Genomic DNA, 20,599 nt, shown 5'->3' with positions numbered 1-20,599 from the left:
GGACAAGTTCTGGTACTTAAAATCGGTTATGACTGGCGAAGCAGCAAGAACGATTAAGGGCCATCCGCCCACAACGCCGTGCATGGCAGCGCCATCTTGCTGCTGAAAAAATGCTTCGGCGGTGTGGACGCCACCGTACAAGCACACATCCGAAAGCTCTTGGACCTTGAACCTGTGCGAAACGCCGAAGACATACGGTCCCTTCGACGGTTATACATGGCTTGCACCGACGTCATCAACAGGAATGCTGGGATACGCGGCCGCCATATTCATGACCCACCGCCGCTCCGTGCGCACTGGAGTGGTCGCGGTAGTGCCAGCTCGTGTTGTTTTCCGCGTGTGGGTAAGCGTTGCAGTCTCAGCATGGTCAACTGCACCGTTGTGGGCTGCTCCAATCGCAGCGACGTTACAGGGAGAAAGAAAAGGCCAACTAGCGTGAGGTTTTTCTCTCTGACGAAAGTGATCGAAAACCAGTGCGAGCGAACCAAGACTCTGAGTGCGAAGCGCCGCAGCTTGTGGTTAGCACGCATAAAACGTGCTAATTTCAACCACGAAAGCCCCAATGTGCGCGTCTGCGGTGTGCATTTCATAAAAGGTGAGCCCACTGTATGTATCTCCGTTTTATAGAAAAAAAGCCAACACGACTACGTGGAACGCTTTGAAAACAGCTTTGCGTCCGCAGGAGAACCGTCCAACCTGTTCGACGAGACAAATCCAGACTGGGCCCCGTCTCTCAGTCTCGGCCACGGGACCAGGCATGCTGAATCCGCGCGGCACGATCGCAGAGCAAAAAGACTCGCTCACAAGCGACGGGCCGATGTTGAAACGACAGCAGTGGCTTCGGAGGCGTCGCCGCGTGCCTGTCCCGATTTTCCACAGCCACCGCAAGCCGAGGAAGTCAGCACCGATGAAAATGAGACAGGTCAGTAGGCATTTTTTTTTCATAGTAATACATGGTCATTTGTTTTTGCTTACGATGCATTCCAAGGCCTTTGGTGCGTCGGTTTGCTTACCTAGTGCTTGTGATGCCTAGCCAGCATGCAATTTCGCTGGCTGCCACTCTAGTTTACGAGCTTATAAACTTTTTTTTTATACAGGAATCGCTGTTCAAACCGACATGACCATGCAAGACATACAGGCACTGAAGCAGCATTCTGTAGTGCTCAATGAACATCTGTACACATTGCAGAAAGAGAAAGAGCAGCTAGAGGTGACTGAAGACTCACTGAAAAGTTGTGAAGCAAAGGTGCGACTGTACACTGGGATGCCAACCTTTGCTGTTTTATTTGCTGTGTTCGAAGCACTAGCAAGCTTCATTTCACACAACGTCAAGAATAAGCTCACAAAATTTCAAGAATTCGTTCTGTTCATGATGAAGCTAAAAGTAAATCTGCAAAACGCTGACCTTGCATTTCGGTTCAATATTTCAGAGTCTACAGTATCGCGCATTTTCGACAAGTGGCTGCACGTGGCGTATTGCAGACTTAAAGATGAAATAATCTGGCCCACACGAGATGCTTTGAAAAAGACAATGCCACAGGCATTCTACGACTGGTTTGATGCGAATGTAGCAGTCATCATCGATTGCTTCGAAATCAAGATAGAAAGGCCATCATCGTATCTTCCAAGATGTGAAACATGGTCCCAGTATAAAGGTAGCAATACAGACAAGTTCCTGATTGGGATTGCTCCACAAGGTGTTGTTACATATATATCCGAAGGTTGGGGAGGCAGGGCAAGTGACAAACATATCACCGAACACTGTGGGTTTTTGGACAACTTGGTGCCTGGAGACGTTGTACTCGCAGAAAGGGGTTTTAACATCAGCGAAAGCGTTGGTTTCTACTGTGCAAAGCTTCACGTGCCAGCGTTTACCAGGGGAAAGAAACAACTTTCAGCAGAAGACGTGCAGAGCAGAAGAAAGCTCGCAAACGTGCGAATACACGTGGAAAGAGTAATTGGACTCATTAGGAATAAGTTTATTTTTCTGAAGTCTGTCGTGAAAATCGATTACGTTGTGTGCCGGCCAGGAGATGAAGTCGCACCACTCGACAAAATTGTAACTGTGTGTTGTGTGCTATCTAACTTGTATGCATCAATTGTTACTGCACCAAAGGACGCCACTGGACAGCAGGCTTCAGCCTCAGTGGATGAGTGATTGTGAATCCTGCTTCAGCATGTCTGAATAAAGCACTGGACAGCAGGCTTCGGCCTCAGTGGATAAGTGATTGTGAGTGCATGTCCTGCATGTCTGAATAAAGCAAACTCAGAATCTGCTGACGGCATTGTCATTTCTCAACGCCAGATTTCAGCGTGTCCCATATGGGCCACGTGTGTTCCAGCCTCAAGACGCACTTCCAAGGTTGAAACATGAGGCAGCTGTCCAAGTTGTGTTACAGGTTGCTTAGCCTTTGGGTCCTTTGCACTCTGGACAAAACCACAGTGTAGTTTTTGGTGCTCGCTTGAGTGCCACGCATGAAAAGTGGAACCATTTGTAGTGGCAGGATGCGTTGTCGCAAGCAACCATCTTTCCAGTTTCTGGTCCATGGCAAAAACAGTAGACATCACTGGGAGAGTTTACCACTGGACCAGCATGCTGCCTGGTGAAGTAGGTGCTGAAAAGCTCGGGCAGGATTGCATGAATGAAGAATTTTCTTCCAGCAGCCAGAATTTCCTCACAAAAGTGCCTGTCTTTCTGTATTCTCTCCACGTGCAACAAATTAGGTGTCCACACCACGAAGTCGCACCACTGAACATCACATACAGCCATTTGTGTCTGCACTTGGTAGAAATATCCGTGTTGTCGCCGTAGCTGGACTACACCATTGACAGTTTCCAGGCAGGAACCTGCAGTAGCCATCTCTGTAACGTCCTTCACTTCCCTGAGCGAAAATGGGCACTTAAGTTCAACAACACCCTTCCCACAGCATGCGCAACAAACAAGACCGTCTGGTGTTGCTCCAACAAACGGATATCTTGGTACTCAGGTGCAGCCCCGACTTGGAGCACTTGAACATGTCGTGCTTCTCGGCTTCACTGGTTTGGTTTGCCCTGAAGGCACGGGGCTCATTTTTCACTCCCCATGTGATGGCAGGCGTCTTCAGCGACTGCTTTTCAGGATAGCATATCAGTTTTAGCAGTAATATGCTAGGGTTATCAATGCTTGTGTGGCACACCCTTTTCATTACAGAAGCAGTCACCCTGCCCGCTCGGTACAAAAACCAATTAGACGAGCTGCTCTCTTGCCTTGTCAAAGCTTCAACGGCCTTTACGGTCTCTTCACTTATAATTATTGATGGCATGACATCATTGGCTTTCTTAACCAAAACATCCAAATCATGCGCCAACATTTCTTCGGAGTAGAAGTTTCTCAAATGGGCATCATGCATCGGTACAGGATTTTGAAAGTGTCCATCATATCCAGGGAGGACTGAAAAAATTGAAGGAACAGTGCCGGCATCCTGAATTGAGCCGTAAAGCTTGGTACGCTCCTGCTCTGAAAGTGGCGGGACATGAGCCCGCTCCTTGACTGGACCTGCCTCAAAGGAATTGCTATCAAGCTGCCGCTTTTTCCCTTTAGATGATGTGAAGTTTATGTCCTTGAGTCGCTTATATTGTACTTTTTCGACATAAGCGGGCAGCCACATATTATCCTTCTGGGTGCAACTTCTTGACTTCATCATTTTGATGCCGGTCTCAACTGCAAACAAACAGGCTCCAACATGGGACCAAGCTTCCCCTGCTCCAGCCATACATGTGCAGTGCGCAGTGATCACAGCGCCATCCTTCTTGCACAAAATCCACACTTGGAGAGGTTTGTGCCCCAGCCTCTGTGAGTGGTTCACCTGCCAAGACAACGAGAAAAAACGTCGGCTTTACTGACTTATCGTTTCAAAATTGCTGCGGTTCAGTTGCACTTTGCCTAGGGATGTCGTCTTAGAAGAAAACATTTGACCCGTTTTTTTTTTCAGAGTTGCGGTGCACGAACTTGTCTGTCTGAACCTGCTCATTTGCAATGCCATTCAGACTGTGCAAAATAAAAACAAAGGCACATAATGGGAGCTGCAACTCGGTTCTTTTAATCTGTGGGAGACTGCGCTGCCCAGCTCGGACTTGGCTGTTCAACGCCGGGTCCTCGAGCGAGCCACCGAGGTCATCACGAAGCAAAGTATTCTCATCACCTAGATTTGACCTCAAGTTCCGTTTTTCTGTTTGTTTTTAGGAACCGATAAGGTTTTTCCGCCTCCTTTCACGCTTTGCGGGCACTTCACGTGTTTGCGTACATACATAACTGAATGTCGCTCTTCAGATGCGCCGCACAGAGCGCTTAGCGCAAACGGCGTACGGACCATTCGTCACAGCTTTGCTCATACATATTAACAAGGTTTGCAATCATCAAATGGATTCGTAACGCTTACCTCGCCGAGCAGGACAACTTTGCCGTCCTGGAATTCCTTGGCAGAAAGGTGCTTCACCCAGCCGCTTGTAAAGTAATTGTGGGACTCCAAAGCTTTGTACGCTTTCATGTTTTCCAAAGTCACAAAGTTCGCGGAAAACACAAGATACGTGACGATGTCGCCGTGCGAAATCTCGGGGAAGCCACTCACATCGGCACTTGTGTCCACTCCGGGCCGCAGCGTGTATGGATCGATATCATCGCACAGTTTCAACTTGTCTTCGTAACGAAGGCGAATACTGCCGATGAGTTCAGAGTAATAACCCGCGTTTAAAGGTTCATGCGGCGCCATAGCAGGCACAAATCGGATGAAGAAGAGCTGTGAATGGTGCCGGTGCCACGAATTTGAAAGCATCCGCGGCAGCACAGCACTGAACGAAGACTGAGCGACTGGGTCACAAGCATGGCCGCCGGATCAACGAGCAGGCGGATGTGACGTCACGTGCAAGCCATGTATACGATACCCTCGTCTCTAGCCTCCGTGCCCTGGAGGAGCTCGGCCAGAAACATGAGATCTACGGCACGGTGCTGTACCCTAAACCCCTTGATATTGAAAGTAGCGCAATTCTATAGACTTTGCCGCCGCGCCGCGGACTCTTCCACATCTTTCTCGCACGACACTCTTCTCGGCGCTTTCCTGAACGATGATTGGCCCCTCCGGCCGTCGCCCAGGAAACGTGCGGGAAAGGATCGTTTTTCTGTGTTTCGTTTCTCGTCGGCGCGATGCGTAGACCGTCTGCCTCTGCTGCTGGTCCAGCGCCGTTGAGTTACGCGCTGAAAATTCGAGCGCTAATCTTAGCGCCGCTTTATGTCCGGTTGCGATGCATTTCAGTGCACAAGCCTGAGTGTAAATTCCCTCGTGCTGTTCATGATTGCTCGAGAAAAAAAAATTACATCAGCGGAGAAATACAGTGGATCCACAAAATCACCCTTAAGGACTTAGATCTGACAAAGCAAACCGTCCTCGGCGAAGTACGGGGTATTTCCTGGTACGTAAAGTAGTGTGCATACTTAAAACTCTATGCGAGATCATCACAAAGCTGATAATCTTGCTTAATTCGCTGATCAGCGTTTGTCATTTCACACGCTGCTCTTTCCATTTGATGGCATTGCTCTGTGTGTTCTATTCGGGTCAGTTGGCGAGCAGATTACGCCTAATATAGCCACTTTAATTTCTGAATCTTCTTTTTAACAATCTTCAACCACAGCAGCAGTGGAAGATCGCAAGGATTGATAAAATCATTCCGGGAAGACACGGGAAGGTGCGATCGTGCATTCTGACACTACCTGTATTATCAACCTGCAAGAGACCAATCCAATTCCTGTACCGAAACGAGTTAACGTAAAAGGGAAAAAATGTCTTAAATCATTTTCGGGGGAGAGGGGAGGGAAATGTGTTGCAAAACCGAAACCGAAACAAGACCGCCTCAAGGGGGAAGACAAGACAAGCCAAGCAAGCTGGGAAAGAGAAACAACCTACTGCCCCTCGGGGCGGCAGTGTGTCATGTAACTTGAAATAAACGGATGTCATTTGTACTCGCTAAACGAAGTTGTATATAAGAAAGTAAGATGCTGGGCTAGTTGCACGTCTGACAAATTATACATAATTTTAGCGCAAACAAGACCGGGACACAAAGAACAGAGACAAACACGAGCACTATCTACATCACAGTGATCTTGAATGAAACGAACAATGTCAGTTGAATTCTTAACCAGGGTGGGGTCACTTATATCGAGGACATTCAAAACTTTTAAAAGGAATTTAACACAGCCCTCTCATGTGCCAGCTCCGTTCACAATGGTGCAAAACGGAGTATCCGGTTTGTGTGTCTTAACGCTAAAGAAAACGTGCAACGCACCACTTTCACTAGCAGTTATATTTCTTGCATGCCTCTGAAGATCTAAACGCGTGCAAAACTCGACTGTTTTAGTCTTAATTCTAGTTTGCTCCTTTTTCACACGAGTGAAGTTCTTGTTAACAGCCAATGTAGCTTTTTCATTGTACGTGGACATTGCACATTGTTTGTTTCTTTTTAGATCACAGTGATATACATAGCGCTCGTGTTTGTCTCTGTTCTTTGTGTCCCAGTCCTGGTTGCGCTAAAAATACGTCTAATTTGTCAGAAATCCAACTAGCCCAACATTCAAGTCTTTTAAAGAATATTTGTTGTACATCGGGCTCCTCTTTCTTTGCGTTTCGAAAGAACTTCAGGACGTCAACCTGCTCCTGACTAGCATCGTTTCAGCGACCTGCCGTGCAAGGTATCTTGGTTTATGCTTCAGGAAGTGCATTACACCTCTGGAAGTAAGTGCCCTATTTGGTCCTATTTCACCATCGAGGGGACGTGTGAAAAGAGTGTTGAAAATTCTACGATCCGAACTGTGGTGGCAAGTGCGTTTATACTTTGACTGCCTGAAGATTTCTACCTTTGCTCTGTGCCCAGAACGGTTAGCGGAAAGATTCTTCTTCTTGGAACGTGAAGCTGCACGCTTGACCTAATTTTCGTGGAACCACAACCTACGATAGCTTCTTAGAGCCTTAGGGAAGCCGAAGAATCCTGAACACCGAAGGGGAAGCCTAACTGTCATGGGTGGTGCTTCCATTCCTACTAACATTTCAAGCCTTCTACAGAAGGGTCCCAAGTTCGGGCTGGGGCCTTCCGTTCCTCCTCACGAGCTCACAGCCTTGAATCGGAGGATAGCGAAGCAGGCTCCTCAGGAAGACCGGGAACGGTGTCGCTTGGAAGGTCTCGACTGCCTTGCCAAGAATATAAAAGAGACTGGACCTAATGGTGCTGAGGATGGTTTGCAGAAGGTGGTGGAATTCTTTAAGCAAAATGACCTCTGTCTTTTGCAGGCAGATAAGATGGGAGGCTTTGCTGCCTTGCCAAGGTCCATGTACAATGAAAAAGCTACATGGGCCGTTAACAAGAACTTAACTGTAGTGAAAAAGGGGCAAACTAGAATTGAGACTAAAGCAGTCGAGTTTTGCAAGCGTTTAGATCTTCAGAGGCTTGCAAAAGATATAACTGTTAGTGAAAGTGGTGCTTTGCATGTTTTGTTTAGCGTTAAGACAAACAAACCGGATACTCAGATTCGTGCCATTGTCAACAAAGGTGGCACGTGGCAGCACTGTGTCAGTAAATTCTTTTTATAAGTATTGAATGTCCTCGATATAAGCGAGCCATTCCTGGTAAGGAATTCAACTGACATTGTTCATTTCTTTCAAAATCACAGTGGTGTAGATCAAATCTAATCAATGTTTATTCATCTTTTTTAGCACATAAGTTTTCCTGTCCAACCTAAGCACAGAGTGTTTGCTGGTTGTTAAGGCAGTACGGTGAATCACTGAATGTGTACAAAACAATTACACATAAAGCAATGACATTAGGCACACCAGTATATGCATATTATGCAAAAAAGAAAAGGAATATATATATACATATTGAGCAAATAGGAATACAACTCAAAAAGACAACCAAAAATGAACAAATGACATCATAAAAGCTTGAAATGTGCCATATCTAAACAAATCTTAAATGTCAAGAAAAACAGGGAAAGTAGAATGCAGCATGCAAGAGGCTTCAGTGATTTATCTGCAATAATAATAATAATAATTAATAATAATAATTGGTTTTCAGGGAAAATAAATGGCGCAGTATCTGTCTCATATATCGTTGGAAACCTGAACCGCGCCGTATGGGAAGGGATAAAAGAGAGAGTGAAAGAAGAAAGAAAGAGGTGCCCGTAGTGGAAAGCTCCGGAATAATTTCGACCACCTGAGGATCTTTAACGTGCACTGACATCGCACAGCACGCGGGCGCCTTAGCGTTTTTCCTCCATAAAGACGCAGCCGCCGCGGTCGGGTTCGAACCCGGGAACTCCGGATCAGTAGTCGAGTGTTTATCTGCAAGGATGAGCACCATTTTCTTATAGAATTAGTCGTTTTACGTTCAGTTCTGAAATTAAAAACTCTTCGCCAAGTTCATTAAATATTTGTGGCACATAGTATCTTCTGATCTTTTCCCCATAATGTGTAAAGCATCATGCTTAATATAAGTTTCTATCTTTCATAAGGCAGCGTTTTTCTTGACGGGCATTTTGAAAGCATTTGTAAAGTAATGATGTGTGAGCACTGCGTAATAAAATGGTTACCTCATTTCTAATACGCCTAGTCGTATTTTTCCTCCTTATTAACCACCTCTAGCATAGTACCATAAGTTATACTGTTTACAATTCTTTTAATTATGCGATTTATGGATCCCATTTTGTGATCAGAGCAAGTTTCATACAATGTTATGCCGTAGGTTATAATAGATTAAGCCAGCGCCTTGAATATGATGCGCCTTAGGTGCATCGAAGTCTTACCCCTGAGGTTGTACATCATCGCAGACACGGCTCTAAGCCTGTTACATATTTATTTACTCATTTATTTAAGATATTCTCAGGGTACAGATGTACGTTACAGAGGGGAGGGGCGGATACATATACAAAGTAAAGTTAGCACATGAAGAAAACAATAAAACAAAAGAAAATATAACAAGGAACAAAATATAATTTCTAAGGCGGCATTGGTGCCAAAAATATAATAAAAATGTAACAAGAAACACAGTGCACAATGACGATTGACAAATGAAAAATGGTTTAACACTATGGAAGAAAGAAGCTTTGCAACGCGGTTTAAAATTTTCTTCTTCAGTTATACTTGTTAGTGATGCGGATAGGTTATTCCAATCATTACAAGTCCTGGGAAGAAACGAGTTAGAATGGGCAACCGTGTTTGAGTGTGGAATGTAGACCTTTTGACTGTGGTTACGGCGATATGAAATGTATGATGGGGATTGAATCCACAATGAGCGCAATGTTGAGTTATAGTGGTATATTTTATGAAAAAGTGTGAGGCGAGATAGCTGTCTTCGAGTTGGTAAGGGCGGAAGATGCAAGTATGCTTTCATATTAGTAACGCTGGCTGTCCTTTGACAGTAATTTAAGATGAACCGCGCTGAGCGATTTTGTACTGCCTCAAGGGGCTGTATGAGAGTTACTTGGCCGGGATCCCAAACAGATGATGCGTATTCGAGTTGTGGACGAATGTAGGTTGTATACATTAATAATTTTAGGGATGATGGTGCAACAGAGAAATTACGACGAATGTATCCAAGAGTACGACTGGCTTTGGCGATGATGGAACTGACATGTGATTTCCAAGAGAGATCATTTGTAATGGTTACACAAAGGCAGCGGTATGATGTCACAGACTCTAATAAGACGTTATTAAGCGTATACGTGCGATCTGATAAGTTAGTGCGAGATACCCTCATTGATTTACATTTGTTAATATGTAATTGCATGCACCATGTACTGCACCATTCGTTAATATTATTAAGGTCATTCTGAACTAATAGGACATCGGAATTATCAGTAAGTTTACGGTACAGAACACAGTCATCAGCAAATAGGCAAATTTTGGAAGAAACGCAAGAAGACAAGTCGTTTATGTAAATCAAGAATAAGAGAGGACCCAGAACCAACCCTTGCGGAACGCCGGAGTGGACTGGGGCCGAAGGTGAGTTAACTTCATTAGTAGTTACAAACTGAACGCGGGACATGAGGAAAGCGCGAATCCAATCAATTTCTGCAGGGTCAATGCTTAAGACGCTTAGTTTATGAAGAAGTAGCGCATGGTTTACATTGCCAAAAGCTTTAGAGAAATCAAGAAATATACAGTCAATTGAAAAACCAGAGTCTAGATAGGCATGCAAATCATTAGTGAAGGAGACAAGCTGAGTTTCGCAAGAGAAATGTTTACGGAATCCATGCTGGGCACTTGAGAAAAAGTTGTTATTTTCAAGAAAGTTAACAAGATGTGTGTATATAATGTGCTCCCTGACTTTACAAGGTACAGATGTAAGGGAAATGGGCCTGTAGTTGAAGGGATCATGTGTTGGACCTGACTTGTGAATGGGGATTACTTTTCCAGATTTCCAGTCAAGAGGTATAGTGCCAGAGTTGTACGATTGTGAGAAAATGCACTCTAGTATTATTGAACTGTATTCCACCGTATTTTGCAAAAAATTAATATTGATCTGGTCCACTCGGCAAGATAATTTGAGTTTTAAGTTATTATAGCTTTGATACCTGTTGACTCAAATATTATGGGGTCCATGATCTGATAATTGGTAGCATTCAAAACCGGCATCGGAGCAGTGAGTACTGGGGATGAAAATGACATAATAAATGTGTTGTTAAGCACATTTGAACAGAGATGAGGAGACACTGAGTCCCCAGAACTGGTGAGTAGTGGTAAGACACTCTTATTAGTGTTGCCTCGAATGACATTCCAAAATCGCTTTGGATTATTTTTTAGTAACTGTGGAAGAGTAGTGTTTAAAAATGAAAACTTAGCTGACCTTAAAGACGTGACATAAGATTTGGCCGCTTTTTTTGTACGCTAACCAATGAGATAACTTTGATGAGTGTTTAGCTGAACGAAATAAACGCTTTTTCTTGTTCGATAACCTGTTTAGATGAGTGTTATACCAAGGTGGTTTGTTGCTAGTGTAGGTGGTTCTAAGTAGGACGTATCGGATGATTAACTCAGAAATTTTATTTTTGAACATGCCCCAGTTAGCTTCTATGGACCGATCAAGATATGATGGAAGAAACACATCTCGAAGTGAGCAGAGTTCGCTGTTGATGGCAGGGTAGTCAGCTTTGTTAAAATCACGAAATTTTCTTTTTTGTCTGCTCGTTTTTGTTTGAGTCACCGTTAGCGTGAAATGCAAGACATCATGATTGCTCAGCCCAGGCAGGTGCGAAACAGTCGATAAGTTGTCTGTTACTGTCGAAAGAATAAGGTTGATAATTGATGATGTATTTGGTGTTACACGTGTAGGAGAACAAACGATCTGTGATAAGCTGAAGTCTGAACAAACGGAAAGAAATAGATTGGATTCAGCAGACGAGGGAATAGAAAAGGGGTGATCAGGTGACCAGACGATATTCGGAAAATTGAAGTCACCTAGAAGAAAAAGTTCAGCACCAGGGAATCGCGCGACAATCTGATTTAGAGAATCGTGTAGGTTATCGCAGATGGATGTGTCGGCCGAGGGGGATCGATAACATACGCCTACTATTAATTTTTTCATCTTGAAGCAGCGCGAAACACAGGACAAGAGGAAGAAACATGAGACGACACGAGCGCTTTTCTAAAAACTGAAATTTTATTTTAGAAAGGTTATATATATAGGCACCAAAACAATAACCGAAAAAACACAAAAAACCCAGAACATAAAATCGCGATGGTCCTTAAACCGTACGTGCACGCAGTGGGAGGTTAATCGCCTCATTTTAACAAAGCACAACAGCAATCATAACACATGACATGCACTCAGCTATCACCCTGTCGCCACACATTCCCCAAGAGCGGGAATCTCTTTTTCCACCAGATTGATAGAAGGCGAAGCGACACAAGACTCAGACTCCTGCCTTATCAGAAATGCTTCAACTAATTCCCTGCAGGTGCGGTCTGGGTGACTAAACAAGATATTTGTCCAGTACAAATGGGGGAAACAGTCTTTACATTTTCGGCAGTGCACAGCAAGGTTCGACGAAACTGCCCCTTTCACTGACCTTCGATGTTCAAGCACTGCCGAAAATGTAAAGACTGTTTCCCCCCATTTGTGCACGACAAATATCTTGTTTAGTCACCCAGACCGCACCTGCAGGGAATTAGTTGCAGTATTTCTGATAAGGCAGGAGTCTGAGTCTTGTGTCGCTTCGCCTTCTATCAATATGGTGGAAAAAGAGATTCACGCTCTTGGGGAATGTGTGGCGACAGGGTGATAGCTGAGTGCATGTCATGTGTTAAGATTGCTGTTGTGCTTTGTTAAAATGAGGCGATTAACCTCCCACTGCGTGCACGTACGGTTTAAGGACTATCGCGATTTTATGTTCTGGGTTTTTTGTGTTTTTTCCGTTATTGTTTTGGTGCCTATATATCTAACCTTTCTAAAATAAAAGTTCAGTTGTTAGAAAAGCGCTCGTGTCGTCTCATGTTTCTTCTTCTTGTCCTGTGTTTCGCGCTGCTTCAAGATGAATACATTCCAACTCGCCCAGTTTTCTGTTCCGTATTAATTTTTTAAAGTTAAGATTTAGGCAGCACCACATTAGCTCTAAATTAGTAATAACAGGTAGAACAAAACAATCAATGCATTCATTAATAGCAATTACGACACCACCACCAACTCTGCCAGTTCGGTCACTCCGGAAGACATATTTATTTTTACAATGAAACAGTTCACTGACCGTTATTTTGCTGTTTAGCCACGTTTCGGTTAATACAATATCAGCATTACAGTCTTCGATCATCGCGCGTAATTCATCTTTTTTTGGGCAAAGACTACGTATGTTTGTGTACAGAACCGAACAGGCGAGATTTTTCGAAGCACCTCCCCTCTCATAATCCTACCTAGTAGACTTCCCGCGACCATAGCGGAGAGTTCTGCTTTCAGTTTCACTCGCGTTTTCAGTGGCATTTTCAGGAGCGTTTTCAGACGCATTTCCAGAGAAATTGCTGATTTCGTAAATGACGCCTTCGCTTTCGTTGCAGCCGTAGCACTTTCCTTCGATAAAAATTTTCTTATAGCCGAGTTTGAAGGATATGCCGCCTTTGGATTTGCCAAACTCTATTAATTTTTTTCTGATATTACGCGTGGCTCGGCAGAAGTCTCCAGCAATTCCTTTCAAGGTATTCTTCAACGACTCCCGTTTTGACATAATTAGTTCTTTTATTTTATAATTCTCAAATCTTGCTATAAGTGGTCGTGTTTTGTCATTGACGAAACGCCCAATTCTATGTGCACGGGAAATATCTGAACTACAGATATCAATTTTCATAGTGTTCTTTATTAGTTCGAGAACTTCTTGCTCCGATTCGGACGATGTTTCATCTGCACTGTCAGTTATGCCATAAAAGACCAAATTTTTGCGTCTAGATCGGTCCTCTGCGTCATCAAGACGGGATCGAAGCGCAATATTGTCTTTCTCAAGGCGCTCTACTGTGGCATGCAACTCTTTCATGTCCTGCTGCCAGTGCTCGAAAACCTAAGTTTGATTTTATACTTTTTTCAATCTTTCCTTTATTTCCGTCATCGCCTGTGAAGCCGACTGCTGCTGTTGTTTTAGTTGTGACATGCTTTCCAACATAGTATTTTGCGCTAATTCAATTCTCTTGGAGCGTTCGTTCATCTCTTTCATGGTTGGCAAGATCTGCGCAAGATCTTCAGGACCCGGATTGCTTTCGATGTCGCCGCCTAAGAGCAATAACAATGAACAGAAAGGCGCAATCACTGCTTCTGGGCACGGAAGCACGACGATAAAGCGGTTATCGCATTTGAAGCAAGGAAACGGTAATTTGGAAAGATAACCAACCTGTAGAACGAAGAAGGTGCGTAAGTCATTGATGTTTTTCTTCATCGTGCCTCCGCGCCCACTGACAAGTGAGCACTCGATGCCTGGTTTTATACGTTCCGAGTGTGATGACGTTGATGTTGCTGCTGCGCAGTGGCGGATCCCCAGGGGGCGTATGGCCACGAAGCCAGTCGAGAGGAATGGCGGTTCCGAAGCAGGAGCGGCTTCACAGGATGCAGCCGCATCGTAGCCAGGTCCCGCCGCAGCCGAAGAAGTCTCCCGCCGGTGGCCCTCTGCTGTCGTCCCAGCCGCCAGCACTGCGATGAGCTGTAGAACGAAGGTGCTTAAGTCATTGATGCTCTTCTTCATCGTGCCTCCGCGCCCACTGCAAAGGAATATACTGCAAAGGATTATTCCATGTTACATGCGAATTAAATATCATTCCAAGATATTGAACTGAAGGCGCAAACGGTATGGCATTACATGTGCACGGATCACAATGCGAGCCATGTAAAAAAGTGGCTCATATAGGGGCATTCGCTTCTGCGGGTTTCTGAAACAGAAGCTTCGTTTTTTTGTCGATATAAATATGTTGAATTTTGAAATATATCACCTTGTACAATTCCTGCTGAAACCTTTTGCTCTCAGAATGAAGATCAGTGAATTCTAGTACTAGTGCTGTGTCATCTGCATAGTGAAAAATTCGTGAGGTTAATTTAAAAAAACCGACTTCAGAGACGTACTGTACATATTGAATAGTAATGGGCCCAGTGTACTTCCTTGAGGAACACCAAATTTGATCGCCTGAATTTGATCGCAGCTCGTGGGAACACCTGCTCATCGAGGAATCCTGCTTTTTACAGGTTACGTGCTGTTTCTCTGCTGACACAAGCCATCGTGGGAACCTTTGGACGTGGTGCCGGCTCTGCACAAAGCCCTGCCAGCAGTGCCACGCTGCAAGCCCCGAAGCCCTGATTACCTCGCATCGCCATTTCAACGAACTCTGCCAGCGCATGCGCAGTTAGCACACTGCGGGAACTGATATAACTGGGCGTCTTCCTGCTCGGTGGTCATTTAGCAGCGGCGGCAGGTCGTGGGAACACCTGCTCATCGAGGAATCCTGCTTTTTACAGGTTACGTGCTGTTTCTCTGCTGACACAAGCCATCCTGGGAACCTTTGGACGTGGTGCCGGCTCTGCACAAAGCCCTGCCAGCAGTGCCACGCTGCAAGCCCCGAAGCCCTGATTACCTCGCATCGCCATTTCAACGAACTCTGCCAGCGCATGCGCAGTTAGCACACTGCGGGAACTGATATAACTGGGCGTCTTCCTGCTCGGTGGTCATTTAGCAGCGGCGGCAGCTCGTGGGAACACCTGCTCATCGAGGAATCCTGCTTTTTACAGGTTGGTGTACAAAGCACTCCTATTATTTTATCAACAATTAGCCAACAATGTTGCTGCTGCTGCCGCTGCCATAGTGTCACCCTGCAATTGTACTTTCCGTAATTTGTTGTTGCTGCTGCTGTGATTTTCAGCTATGTCTTATAATTGCCTCTCATGTCAGTTGCCCATTGACTTGGATGAATGATCGGGGTCAGTGCAATGCTCAAAATGCTCGAGCGAGTACCACTTTGGCAAGTGCGCTGGCGTAACCGAGAAATCCTTTAAGGGAAAAACCGAAACCGCCAAGGCTAATTGGAGATGCCCAACATGCAGAAGCGCTGCGACACGCGTTCAAAGCGAAGTTGAAACCGATTTTCTCATGGCCATTAATCAAAAGCTCGAAAGCTTGCCTGCACTTGTTGAAAAAATCAGTGACATGGAAAAATCTGTTCAGTTCATGTCAGGAAAGTTCGATGAATTTGAGCAGAAGATATGAAGACAGGACGCAGAAATAAAGGTGCTCAGAGAGCGGGTGGCAGAATTGGAAGAGAAGGACGTAGCTCGTGCTACAGTACAAGTTGATCTTGAGCAACAAATCAATGACCTAGAATTTCGCAGTAGGCGGCTTAATCTGGAAGTACATGGGGTCCCTGTTGTCGCGGGCGAAAACCTGTTATCATCTCTGAATCAGATTGCCGATACGCTTCAAGTCCCTCAGCTCACTGACGCTGACGTCGCATCAGCTCACCGCCTGCCAGCCAGGAGAGATAAAATCCACGGAATTATTATCCGGTTTACCAAGCAGCAGACAAAGGACACTTGGCTTCAGAAAAGGAACGCGCTGAAAGACAGTGAATCAAACGTTTTCATTCAAGAAAACCTAACTCGCTACCACAGAGAACTTCTTAGGGACGCGAAGAATAAGGCAAAGGAAAATGGCTATTCTTTTGTCTGGTATGTGAACGGAAAAGTTCTGGTTCGAAAGACCAGCGGTGCAGTTGCCATCGTTATTAAGACCAAAGCTAACCTTGATAGCCTGTAACTGACGCATTGTTCGCTCTAATTTGCTGAAAAAAAAAGGTGATGGATGATACTCGCTATTATTTTCCCAGTGATGTGGATCAAGTGGTGTCAGATTTTCCGGCGACCTCTTACAAATGTATTCACCTGAATACTAGGTCTGTGAAAAACAAAGTATTCTGCCTGGAAGAATTTTTCGCTAGTTTTTCCTTTGAATTCTCTGCAATAATGTTAACCGAGACGTGGAGCACAAGTGACTGTGATGTCTTCAGGTTGTAGAATTATACGACATATTATGCAAACAGACATGTTCGCGGCGGTGAGGTTGCATTATTGCTTCAGGATGACGTTGAAGGCGAATTACTTGAAGCATGCACTTTAATTACCCCAGATTATGAAATTGTTTCAGTTTCTACACAAAGTGCTGTGGTTTCTGTGTGTTATCGCCCTCCTAACGGTAATATTGCATCATTTTTACAGTTTGATGACATGTTCCTGGCTTTTGTTGTTCAGTATCACAATAAGAAAACCTTAATAGCTTGTGGTGACTTTAATATTGACATGGGTAATCCAAACCCATCTGCTAGAGATTTTAATATGACTATTATGTCTAATGGCTTTGTTAACCTTATCAATACACCAACCAGCGTCACAAGCGAAGGCAGTTCTGTTCTCGATTTAATTATTACTACCTCTATGCAGCTGAATGCTTTTGCTGGTGTTTTATCTTGTTGTGTTAGTGACCATCTTCCTGTGTTTGCTTGCATTGAGAACGCTAGTACAATAGGAAGTAAGTGCACATCAATCACATACCAAGCTATTACAGAATCATCATTGAAATCCTTTAGGGATGCGCTCATGAAAGTATATTGGAGTAAGATAGCTGAACTTCGTGATGCAAATGTTGCCTATAATACATTTGTCGATTGCTTTAAACAGATATATCACGACTGCTTTCCTCTTGTAACACGTGTGAAAAGTCGCAGAATCCGCAAGCCATGGGTAACGCCAGAGCTTCGCAGAGAAATACAAATGAAAGACAAGCTGTATAGAAAATTTTTGAGCAGCTGGAAGGTTGAGGACCTTGCGGTATTTAAGAAATATAGGAACAAATTGACTAAAAAACTGAGGTCTGCACGAACAGCCTATCACGTGTCACTTCTAGATGTTAAGAATGCTCGAAATGGTGTACTATGGTCGAGATTAAATACACTTCTGCAGCGGGACAGTTCCCGCACTGCATTAACAAAATTAAATATTGAGGGAAAGGAAGTTTCTGGCATTGAACTGGCTAATGTATTCAATACTTTTTTAACGAGCTTGGCTACCTGTGCTGTGACACGTGCTGCCGGATTTGACGCTTGCAAATATGTTCGAATTCAGAATGATGAAACAATTTTTCTGCATCCAGTCACGGTAGACGAAGTAGTGTCGGTGATAACAAATCTTAACAATAGCAGTAGCTGTGATATTGATGATATCCAAATACGGCCAGTCAAGCATGTAGTTGACATAATTGCTCCCATACTTGCTCACATCTTTAACGTCTGTTTAGAAACTGCAGTTTTTCCGGAAAAAATGCAATTAGCAAAAGTTGTTGTTCTTTACAAAAAAGGAGATCGCAACGCCCTCGCCAACTACAGACCAATCTCTATTTTGCCAGTGTTTTCAAAAGCATTTGAGAAAATGCTCCATCTAAGAATGTCAAATTTCATCCATAAATTTAACTTGCTAACACCATTTCAGTTTGGCTTCTGCAAAAACAAATCAACTGAACTTGCATTACTCCAACAAAAGGAATATATAATAAAGCAACTTGAAAACAAAGCTATTGTCATTGGTGTATTTGTGGACTTCTCAAAGGCTTTTGATCTGGTAAATCATAAAATCTTACTAAACAAATTACACTACTATGGTATGCGAGGAAAAGCACTCTCATTGTTAAGTTCTTATTTGTCGTTTAGACAGCAAGTGGTGTACATAAATGGTATACGGTCTGAACCGAAGCCGCTCTTCTGCGGTGTCCCCCAAGGCAGTACGCTAGGGCCTCTACTCTTCAATATTTACCTAAACGATATTGTCAACATTAGCGATAATACAAAGTTTTTCATCTATGCTGATGATACGAGCGTATTTTTTTCGGGTGAAAATGTTCATGAACTTATCAAACAATGTAATGCCACAATGAAAGCCCTTGAGGTCTGGTCTGCAGTTAACCTGATGCAAATAAACGAGAGTAATACCAAAGCTGTCATATTTAGGCCGAAAAATAAAGTTATCCCACCGCATGATAATATTATATTAAACTCGCGGGCTGTACAAATTGTTGAGCAGTTTAAATGCCTTGGGGTCATATTTTCTGCCAGTATGTCATGGGATTATCATGTCAATTATATCTTGAAAAAATAGCTCAAATCACTGGTGTTATAGGCCGTCAAAATACATACTTCCCACAAAAACTAACATGCTGGTATACAATTCGATATTCAACTCGCATTTAAACTATTGCCAGTTGGTGTGGGGCACTACAACTTTCACTAACCTTGAACGTATTCATTTAATGCAAAAAAGATATATCCGAAATGCATATAATTTACCGTTCCGACATCCAAGTGCAGCTTTCTTTTGTCATTCTAGAGTTATTAAAGCACATAATCTTTATAAATATCGCCTCACTGTTACCTTGAAAACAGAAATCAAGAAGAATGTAACAAATCTTAAAAATTTAGCAGAACTAAGGAAAAAAGAATCAGTCTATCCAACAAGACGTGGCGAAGAATAGACAGTGCCAACACCTCGGCTAAATCTTGGTAGGGAATGCCTTCAGCACACACTTCCATCTCTTCTAAATAGGTATATCCACATTAACCTCGATCTGTTTTCTTTTTCACGTCGTGAACTACATAATTTGTTTTTAAATAACATTGTTTAGGTTTCATTATGTATACATATTGCTGTTTCGTGTATTCTCCGGTGCTTCCTTGATGTGCTTGTTTTTTTTTAAAAACTCTTGTGTTGCCTCCCTGTCAATAATTAGGATTGTAGACTCGTCAAGCTGCCCAAGGGCAGCTTTTTTCTACGATTCCCCCATCTGTAGTGCTAGATGGGAAATAAACTTTGATTTGATTCACTGCGTTTGTCATCAATGCTAACACACTGTGATCTGTCTGTGAAATATCCCTGAAAGAATTGATGAAATCGTCCCCTGAAACCCATGTTCTCCAACTTTTGCAACATTAATGCGTGATCAATAGTAACAAAGGCTTTCGATAGGTCTAAAAATAGTGCAAATGTCAGGTGATTGTTTTCTATTGCGGTGTTAACGTAATCAGAGAATTCTTCTAAGAGCGCAGTTGTATTCCGGTCCTTTTTGAAGCCGTACTGTGCTGGGTTGTTTAAAGAATATTTCTCGAAAAAAGACTGCATAACGGATGCCACGGGGTTTTCCAAAATATGCGCAAAACCAGATATAATAGAAATCGGTCTGTAGTTTGTGCAGACATTTTTCTTTCCGCTTTTATGCACAAGACTCACTATTGATATTTTCAATTCTCTGGGCATTATTCCGGTTTCTAGTATGCCTTTCAGTATATTAAGAATCACACCTTTTAATATGCCAAAGTGGCAGTACAGATCGCGCACACGGATCTTATCAAAGCCTGGTGGCTTGTACATCTTGATCCTACTTATGTTCCACAGCTCAGCCTCTGCTAACTCGGGAAGGTATGCTGTTTGTGTACATGTACATATCGGCTTGTATTCTAGACGTTTTGTGCCATGAGCAACGCGCAGCTTATCTGTCGCGTGAATGAATGTGTCGTTAAACAGTTCACACAATGACTGTGTTTCTTCCTTCGGAAAATTTTTTCAATCGTCTCCTCAATCGTAGCCTGTTTGACTCGGCCCATTAAACTGTTTGCTAATTTCCATGTCCTTTTTCCTTCGTGCCGGTTCAGTGCAAACTGCTGGGATAAGAATCTTCTTTTAGCCAGTTGCAGTTTGGCTGTTACAATATTTCGGAATGTGCGAAATTCTTGCCTATGTACGGTGTTTTCTGGGTCCTTTCTACAGTTCTGCTAAGCTTTATTCTTTAAGTAACATAACTCCATGATTTCCTGCGTTATTCAGTGGTTGTCTGGCTTTCTTTGTTTAATTTTTATCGCTTTATATGGTGGCGCGTATCTTAGGTGGAACTTTGCAAGAAATTTATTAGACAACGTCATGTGACCTAGAGATAACAAAGCGCCCCAGTTTGTGTTCAGAATGGCATTGTCTACATTCCTGTCGTCTAAAATTGCCCTGATATTAGGTCTTATGTTCGCATTGCCTT

At 43.6% G+C, this 20,599-nt stretch overlaps 1 protein-coding gene across 1 annotated transcript; it reads right to left on the bottom strand.

The window, feature by feature from the left end:
- Positions 1-1,303: 1,303 nt before the first annotated feature.
- On the bottom strand, positions 1,304-4,769 carry LOC144120406 (uncharacterized). Its single transcript, XM_077652747.1, has 3 exons — positions 4,419-4,769; positions 3,455-3,845; positions 1,304-1,311 (listed from the first exon to the last, which is right to left on the bottom strand). The coding sequence occupies exons 1-3, from the start codon at positions 4,746-4,748 to the stop codon at positions 1,304-1,306; spliced, it is 729 nt and encodes a 242-aa protein (XP_077508873.1). The 5' UTR covers positions 4,749-4,769.
- Positions 4,770-20,599: the final 15,830 nt, after the last annotated feature.

This window comes from Amblyomma americanum, chromosome 2, assembly GCF_052857255.1.
Source record: "Amblyomma americanum isolate KBUSLIRL-KWMA chromosome 2, ASM5285725v1, whole genome shotgun sequence".
NCBI lineage: Eukaryota > Metazoa > Arthropoda > Arachnida > Ixodida > Ixodidae > Amblyomma > Amblyomma americanum.
The sequence above is the reverse complement of the archived record's forward strand: the minus strand, read 5'-3'. Positions and strand labels throughout refer to the sequence as shown.